At 40.3% G+C, this 9,537-nt stretch overlaps 1 protein-coding gene across 1 annotated transcript; it reads right to left on the reverse strand.

The window, feature by feature from the left end:
- Positions 1–565: 565 nt before the first annotated feature.
- LOC122017591 lies at positions 566–1,325 on the reverse strand. The gene has a single exon (XM_042575238.1). The coding sequence runs from the start codon at positions 1,232–1,234 to the stop codon at positions 761–763; it is 474 nt and encodes a 157-aa protein (XP_042431172.1). The 5' UTR covers positions 1,235–1,325; the 3' UTR covers positions 566–760.
- Positions 1,326–9,537: the final 8,212 nt, after the last annotated feature.

Consider the following 9,537-nt stretch of genomic DNA (forward strand, 5'->3'; position numbering starts at 1 on the left):
TTAATTAGCAATGATAAAAATAATAAAATTTATTTAAATAAAAATATAATTAAAAACTATACAACTGATTCCACAATAGAATTAAATATTTAATTAATTATTAGAGCACTCATATTAGTGTTAATCCGTGAATCAAATTAATGATGTTACAACAATCATATACACCGAACACATCAACATTCATGAACAAGAAAAAACTTAAAAATATACTTATTTATTTAATATAAATTAAAAATAAAAATAAATAAATAGACAATGAAATTCATAAACATCAATATTAAAATAAATATGAGTACGAATCAATAAAAAATATATATTAATATAATGAATATAGGGAATATAAATTCTATATTTTTCAAAGAAGTGAGACATATTAACGTATGCGTATCCCTTATTGCTATTATTGCATAGTTTGTTAGATAGCCAGCCTTCTTTTAGTTATTTCGTATATATATCACAAGTCTGTCAGCTTTTAGATATATAGATTTGAAACCTATAACAATATTCATAGGATAATCTGCTCTTACACACACAGCAGCAAGAGGTCATCCTTCGATCATCTCGAGTCACATGCAAAATTTCACAAAATTAGCTAGCCCAACTATATATGAGCAGCGTAACATCCTTGATAATTCCCTTACGCGAACAAAATCTCACTGCTAGCTCCTTTGCAAAACAAATTAAACCAAAACAAGGAAGAAGATAAGATATCAAAGTTCTTAATTATGGTACCATACGATCAAGTAGTTTAACCTCTATATTATATCTCTTCCTCTAAGAAACCAGTCTTGGTGAGCACAGCATTCCTCACCTTGCTTAGATCCCTTCCCTTGAGGGTCCGCCCGGATCCTTCACAGACAGAGGATGAGATGTGAGTCTTGGCCATCTTCTTGGCCAGCCACTCATGGGGAGGATCCCCATCATCTTCATCATCATCGCCATCGCTGACATTGTCATTTCTTCCACCACCTAATTCTTCACCATGACTAGTACTTCCCTGTACGCGCTCGAGGATCTTAGACCAGTCAGGCCGGATGCTGACTGGAGGAGTGCTTTGAGCACTCAGTACTCCCCTACCACACGGAATCATCATCCTCGCATCACTTGAAGGGCTCCAGTTAGCAGCAGCACGAGACGTTGGCTGGTTTTTTGGAGTAGGGTGATCGATACCATTATCCACCAGAGTCGCCCAAACCTCCTCTTCCTCGAAGTCCTCATCGACGTTGTTGGCCATGTCGTCGAAGGTAGCTAGCTAGTAACGGTGGTATTTGCTTCAGGTCAAGAAGGGAAGGAGGGAGACATGAGTGCTATATGGGGAGCTGGATTAATTGACCATATGGCTCTCTTTATGGCACTCCACCGCCACCTTCAGAATAAATTAAAGCAAAGTAGCACTGTGAGGGGATCGGGAGGCACGCGGGCGTGTCGAATATCCAGAGGGCAAATAAAGCTTGAGTGAAGGAGAAGGGAGAAATCCAGGATTCTGCAGCTGCACCTTGATGTGGATTGTTGATTTGAGGGGAGAATGACTGTTTGTCACAGAGAGCTAGCTAGTAGCTATATATAGCCAGAAAATGCGCACCAAATTTGTTTTGCTTTTAGTGGGAACAGTTGGTGAATTTACTGGTTGGTTGAAAATCTGAAAGTCCCTGCCTGCTCTCTATTGGTGGGGTGCGGGGGAGAATTAAATTAGAGATAAGAAGAGGTGAGGGGAGGGATTGGACAGTGTGCCTGTCATCGGGACTCAGTGTCGTCCTCTCCTTTAGTACAGTAGTACTGGTCAGTTTGAGCTACTCGGTTACGGGATTGATCAGCGACGTAGGGCCCCACCCTATGGAATGTTGAGGAGCTATGTAGGTAAAATGCTACCTAATTTTTCTCTCGCGACTATTTATTTTTAATAATTATATATTTTTTCATTAAATTATATATTAGATTTTCGAAAGGACTAATCCCACCCAGTATTGTTACGCAATTTATCAGAGACATTTTATAAATTAGTTGGATTGAAAGTACAATTTAAGAATATCTGAACTGATAATCTCAAATAGCTAAAGAGGATATTTTTCAGGGTAATTCGATTGGCTTGTTTGGTTGACTGTTAAGTTCGAGTATAAAGTGATCGAGTTCAAGGGCTGAGCGGTAGAGTGCAGTACGACAGAACGTAGAGTAGTGCTGTCAAACGGATCAATATGTGATGGGGTAGGGCGGTCCATAGTAGGTCAATCATTTGGTGGAATAGGACAGGTCGATTCGTCAAATATATGGCGGGGCAGGTCGGTCCATAGCAGGTCAATCATTTGGTGGAACGGGACGGGTCGATCCGTCAACATAGTGGATTGAAAAATTTTCAATTCAATCCAATCCAAGATGGATTACTGATTGACCCACCCATCAAATTTTTTTTAAAAAAAAATAAAACATATTTCATTTCTTCAACGTTTTACTTCGGAAAGATTTCATCAATTAAATGTATCTTCAAATATGTATTTTAAATATACATGGACACAAACAAATATTTATGTGGGATGAAAAGTACTATTTTTATTTCAAAATTATAACAAAGATAGATAATAAAATGACATAAAACTTAGTTTATATGTGTTTCTCAACCCGCGGGCCAACCAAAGCCCGTCGTGGGCCGACCCGTGCGGGTCGCGGGCCTAGGCGGGTCGGCCCACGGCGGGCTTGGGTTGATAAAATTTCAACCCAACCCGTTTAAATTGTTTGGCGGGACGGGTCAACCCGACAGGCCCAACCCAAATTGATGGCTCTAACGTAGAGTAGTTAAGGGGTAGAGCGGTCGAGGCATGCTTTTTAGTAGTTTCCTTAAAATAAATTCGTCCTTCTATGACTATGCTTTGAGGTTGTGATGGATGTCCGTTTTTCATAATACAACAGTAAAATCATAGACACAACCAAGTACAATGTAAATATACAATAGAGAGAAAGTTTGGGAAATGAAGGTGGATGAAGAACCTTTTGTTTTCGGTTCCATGTGTCAAAATGTCGATTATTCCACTTGGGTAAATTTTGTCCCAGCCAATTTGACATTCAGTGCACACAGGTCATGCTTGCACACAAATCAACTTGATTTAGTGCAATTCGGACTCAAGATTTACGGGCAGGGATCCTCTGGACCGCCCGCCCTAGTCCGCTCTTGGACCAGGGCAGGTGGATTGGTGGGAGGTCATGACCCCCACCTGTTAAATACTGGACCAGGGTATGGTCCAGCATTTGTGGGTCAGAGGATCTCATCCCAAGATTTGCACCCCCTATGTATCCATACGTGAGAGAGAACGTCTTTCCATCTATTTGTTCACATCATACATGTATATAAACCATTCAATATGGCTGGAAACTCTCAATATGGAATTAAAGTATATATATTTGTCCTGGTGCCCGGATGCCCTCCCAGACATGCCAATTTTTAAAAGTGAATCAGGACACCCAGACATATGAGGGTCGCTCAGGAGTATACACTGAATATATATATAGTTGAATGATATATATCCTGCGGACCATTCCTTGCGAAACAGTCCTCGATTCCTTTTTATTTTTTATTTTTTAATTTTTGGTCGGGACGCTTGGATTAAATTTTTAAAAATAAAAAATTTCTTTAAACATCCTAAATACATATATTATGCTCCATGAGCACCTAAAGTTATTTATTTTGAGCATTATAACCCAAGAGGGAAGCCTGAACCCAAGAGGAAAATCGTATTAGTTTAAATCCATTATAACTCAACTCCTAAATTCTAAAATCTTAAAGCTTAAGTATATATAATATACATGAACCCTATAGGGAAAATCTTATTGACTCAAACCCGTTATAACTCTACTCCTAAATTCTAAAATTTTGAACCCTAAATAAATATAATATATCTCAAAATAAAAAAAAAATATATCATTCAAACTATTCTTGTCTTGAACTCTAGTCCCTTCTGTTCGCGAGAAGCAATTTTCATCGGGTAGGATCTCCTCCGTCAGTTGTAGCCCTCCGCCACCAATTCTCGGTCTTCTTCATCAGCTCAGACGAACTGGTTTGGTTTGCCTTTGTGTGTATTTATCTTTTCTTTTCCTCACTCACTCTCTCACTCTATATTTCTCTTTTTCTCTCTCAGTCGTAGGGTTCTTAGATTTTTCTCCGGCCAACCTTTGAACTTTGAGGCTCACCAAATTGATATTCTTTAATGGTTGGTGGCTCTTTTCATACCCAATTTTTTTAAAAAATTCCCTGATACTCTCCCTTTCGCAAGTGATTAAAGGATCTTTTCACAGTTAGCCAATGTTATTTAACAATTATGTTGCAATATAATTTGAATCCATAGGATAGTACAATTCTTATGGTGCCTTTTGTATTGCTAATTTTTTTTTTGAATGTCTTGAGGTCCACAATAGCTAATTTATATCTGATGATGAGGGTTGCTTTTTTTTTTTTTTTGGTATGGTTGATAACTATATTTGTATTTACTGTCATTCTCTTTGAAGATCCATTAAATATAAAATAATGTCAGTAGAGGGTTAGGAATTTGTTTTGATGCCCGTGAATTATTGGTTTTACATGATTACTGTATAAAAATTTCCGTTTTAATACTTTTTCTTTTGTGTGTGGTTTTTTTTCCTAGATATCTATTGTTTTGTGGCGGTTTTTGTTGAGATCTTGATCACCGGCTAGAGGGGGTGATGGATAAATAGTCTACCCCAAATCATTCTTTTGCTTCCTATACTCATTAGCGCATAACAGAAATACAAATACAAAAACTAAATTAAAATAAGAAAGTAAACCTAATACATTGATTTAACATGATTGAGAGATTAGGGCTGCTACTCCACGGTGTGTTTGTAAGGTGGACGATCCCTATCCATCGATGGATGATTCCCTAGTAAATTTCGGCTAGCTCAAACCTCCTTGTTGGTGGAAAAATCACACATCAACTTGATCAAGAGCACAAGGATCACACGAGAACTTAGTAACTCTAATTAGGGGTTAACCACCTCTAATTTCGTCACTCAAGCCAGCCATCTCAAGCTCCATTATATAGAGCTTGGGGGAAAGCATCCAAGCTATTTTTTCGCTACAAGTCGACTGGCCTCTGTGTAAAATTGACCGTTACACCCCAACGGTTCGATACCAGTCTACTGACCCACTTTGGTTGAGAGAATAGAAACATTTTGTTCTCTCCCAGTCGATTAACCAATTGGCTAGGATTGGGCGACTGATGAAAACATCAGTTGACTGATCACTGAGCAAATAGAAGCTCGATTGCTGAACTTGTTATTTCTCAACCACCAGTCGACTGAGACATACACCAATTGACTGATAAACCCTAATATTAGGGGTTTAACCTTGAGCACAATCACTAATGCACTTATCCTCACCTGCACAACCTTGACCTTGCCTTTAGTCTCCTCCATCAACCTTGCGTCCCTCAAATGCTTCCTTATCCTTCACACTTTATCTTCAAGAGCTTCATTCGGCCTTATCCTTGTTGTCAGGTCTTCCATTGCTAAGAGGCTCCTCACCTTCGAGACTTCAACCTCACCAAGTCACACTTGGATTTTAACCTTTACCAAGATCACATTTGAACTTACGTTGCTAAGACTACATACTTGGACTTACACCGCCATGACTTACCCTTGGACTTTGCCTTTACCAAGATCTCACTTTGCCTTTGCCAAGATCTCACTTGGACTTTCCTTGTTGTATATGCATCCTGTATACTCACAACACATATCAAATATAACAATTAACCTAACTTAAACCTTTGCTTAAATATCAAAATCTATGGTCCACTGATTGCTACAACAATTTCCCCTTTTTTCATATTTGACAACTCGTTTAAGTTAGAGAAATAATATAGTAATAACATGCAAATAAATTATGCAATCTACTCATGCATATATCATGGAACATAATCCTATGTTCCCCCTTTACCCAAGCTCCCCCTTGAGCTAAAATTTTTTACAAAGGTATTTAGGTTTCTCACTTAAACCTAAATTTCTCCCCTTTGCCATACATCAAAAAGAGCTCTAATAATATCCTAATTATTGAAATCTTTAACCTCTAATAACCACAATTATCATGCATTAATCCCTCAAAAGATTACATACATGTATACCATTCTTTTGGTCATTTCCTGTTGCTAAAAAATAGTTTCAGACTATATCAGTCGACTGACATAGTCCCCAGTCGACTGCCCTCATCGAAATAAACTCACAGAATCATTCTGTGTTTGATGAATAGAATCACCAATTGACTGGTAAGGTTATTAGTTGACTGGACCAGTCGACTAGTCTCTCAAAATATATTTCTGAACCCAATTTCAAAAATACATCAGAAATTGTACAGAACTTTAAAAATTCCTAAATTTTATGGAGAAGTCTATTTTACCCTTATATGTTGATACCCAAAGTAGTTTTGATGTGATCAAACACGTTAAATTAGGTCATGTTGTGTTTAACCTTGTGTCTGAGTGTGCAGAAACTTAGGAGCACAGGATGTCAAGCAAAAGACCCAGCTAGCGAGAAGGACGACACGGGAGAGAGCCGACGGGCTCGGTGCATCTGAGGGACGAGGTGCTGCGGAAGAGTACGCGGGTGGACGAGAAGGAGGGGCACGGTGTTTCCGAAGGAGGAGAAGCCGGAGCGGAAGCTTGCTCGAGAAGACCGGAAGTTATGTTCGGATGAGCCCTATTCTGGATGGCCGAAATCACCCAAGCGAGCAGAGGCGGAGCGGAAGACCCGGACCGAAGCAAGCAGAGCAGAAGCTGGAAGCCCAGCATCGCAAATCAACATTTTGCTGATTCTGGTGATCGGGGCGCCCAGACCAGTCCGAGGCGCCCGGACCAGTCCGAGGCGCCCGGACCAGTCCGGGGCGCCCGGAATGATTTCGAGCGCTCAAAACCAATTCTTAGCCAAATTTGATGTGACACGTATCATTGCATCGAGGATAAAATATTATCTCATTCTAGGTGCCTTGAACCCTTCCAGGCGTCCCGAGCAGGGCTATATAAACATCCCTGCTCCTAGAAGTTAATAACAGCAAGAAATATCCAAGCAACACTTGTACACACTTCCTTTTCTGTTTAGCTTCATCTTTCTACGCTTTCATTGCTGTAAAGAGGCTTCTCCGCCTGAAGAAGAAAATAGTGCGACTTCATCTGCCTTGGATTAACAATCTCCCCGGTTGTAACCAAGTAAACCTGTTTGCCTCTGTCTTTTAGTCTTGTTAGTATTTTTTATATGCAAGTGTTATTTTAGTTAAGTTATTTATTCGAGAAAGATTTTTCGTTTGCTTAATTTGTGCAGGGGCTATTCACCCCCCTTCTAGTCGGCCGCTAAGCGTCCCAACATTATATACTTGAAAAAAATATATTTAAAAATATATCTATCACATATCCCAAGATTGACATAAAATCCAAAATTATCTAAATAATTAAATTGAACTTTGACCTAAAGTCTTAGTTTTGGCTTTCTCTTGATGTATCTGCCTATACTAAATCATAATGCATCCCTAGCATTAGTTTATATGTCATCTATGCATCTAAAACTAATTTTCATGCAACATGAATCTCATTTCATATTTCTTGCATGAAGACTCATCTTAATTGTGTCAATTCCTTAGATTTGAGACTTAAGTCCATCTCCAAACCATTTGACACACTTCATAACCCTTCTAGAATCCCAAGTAAGGTCCACTTGAGATCCATTCACCATGGCCCCCCATTTAACTCTTTGAGCCCCCTAGAGCTCTTAATCTTAACCACCTCCCTAGGTGACTCATTTAAAAATACGAGGCCACAATGTGTTGGTGCGGGAAGCATCCGACGATCGAACCTTAGTTTTGATAATGGCAAAGGGATTCAAAGTTAAGCTTAATTGTTATCTAATGTGTATGATTGAGTGTTTCAGGAAAGTCCTAGCTGCGGTTAGGCAAGTGGAAAACCCTAGGGGGTGGTAATCCTAGGTCATAGGGGGTGGTAACCTTATGCGGGAAGTCTTGGCGGGTCGGAGCTTCTGGCAAAAATTCTAGGGGGCGGTAACCCTAGGTTAAAATCCTGGTGTCGCGAACTGGGTAGAAGTCTGGATGGATCAAGGACCGGACATCCAGCATGAAGATCGGAAGCTTAGGACGCTGAGCAAAAGTCCAGTCGGTCTGGAGGACCGAATTGGCAAAAGGTAAATCTCCCGAGTGGAGTAGGTGAGGATGCGTTTCCCGTAGAGGGAACAGTAGGCGTCGGGTCGACCTAGGGTTTCCGGTAGGAAATCCGAAGTAAGACCCGGACAGTCGAGAGACTGTCAATATCTTATTTACCTTGACTATTATGTGCTAACTTTGTTTTGCAGGGTATGTATTTGAGACTAACACATTTTGTAGGAGCAAAGGAGCATGTTATACATCGGATGAACAATGTCCGAGGCGCCTCCATGGAGCTTGGAGACGCCTCGGGTGCAAAGCTGGAGCTGGCTGCGAAGTAGTGCTGGAGGTGCCTTGGATAAAGATGGAGGCGCCTTGGACCTGAGGTTGGAGGTGCCTTAGAGTGGCTTGGAGGCGCCTTCAACCAGATAAGTTGCGACCAGTTCTGTGCTGATCCACGCAGGCGACTCGGGAGGCCTGGAGGCGCCTTGGACAGGCTTGGAGGCGCCTCCAGCAATGTATAAAAGAAGCTCTCGAGGCAGCACTCAAATCATTCAATTCCAAGCGACCTTTCTACATCCTGCTGCATAAGAGACGCCCTGGAGTACTATTGCAAGTCCCCGACGACCTGAAGCTCCGAGATTCTGATTATTGTCGTCGGTATAAATTTTTATTATTGCACTTATTGTAATACATATTTGTAAACATTTTGCACGATATAGTTGTTGCCCACAGTAAGCGATCAACGATCGCGGGCCTTGGAGTAGGAGTCGCCCTAGGCTCCGAACCAAGTAACTCCTAGTGTCTTCTGTGTTTGTGCTTATTTCTTTTAATCTTTCCGCTGCTTTATTCTGAACGAGTTCTACGAATTCGAAACGAGTGAAAGCCACGAGCGCTATTCACCCCCTCTAGCGCTTCTCGATCCAACACAATGGTGCACCTCGGGTGACTTTTAGTCAACTCATTTGACCTTCTTTTTCTTCTCAACCTTAGACTTTCCCTTATCTTTGGTTGATCTCTCCTTATCCTTAAATGACTTTCTCTTATCATTTCTTAACCTCTCCTTACTACAGTCATATGTCATCATAACATATGACTTTTCTCTAGTCTTGGAGGATTCTCCCTTGCCATTTATACTTGCAATTATTGCATGTGACCTTCTTTTGCCCTTAGGGAACTCTTCTATGACATACCCGCCAAAGTACCCTATGGGTAACTTCTCCTTACCCTTGTTTGATGAAGAATGGTATCCCAACTTGGATCTATCATCATTGGATCTTTGACTAACTAACATCATACCTAATTCTTTAGATCTAACATTGAATATCCCAAAGGATTTCTCTCTAACCTATCAAGCTTTTCCTTTAAAGCTTGATTCTCTACTTCTAGATTTTAAC

The sequence above is a fragment of the Zingiber officinale genome, chromosome 8B (assembly GCF_018446385.1).
Source record: "Zingiber officinale cultivar Zhangliang chromosome 8B, Zo_v1.1, whole genome shotgun sequence".
Classification (NCBI taxonomy): Eukaryota; Viridiplantae; Streptophyta; class Magnoliopsida; order Zingiberales; family Zingiberaceae; genus Zingiber; species Zingiber officinale.

Bases quoted from the DNA above. Each gene is read 5' to 3' on its own strand.
- LOC122017591 (XM_042575238.1), bottom strand. From the start codon at position 1,234: ATGGCCAACAACGTCGATGAGGACTTCGAGGAAGAGGAGGTTTGGGCG.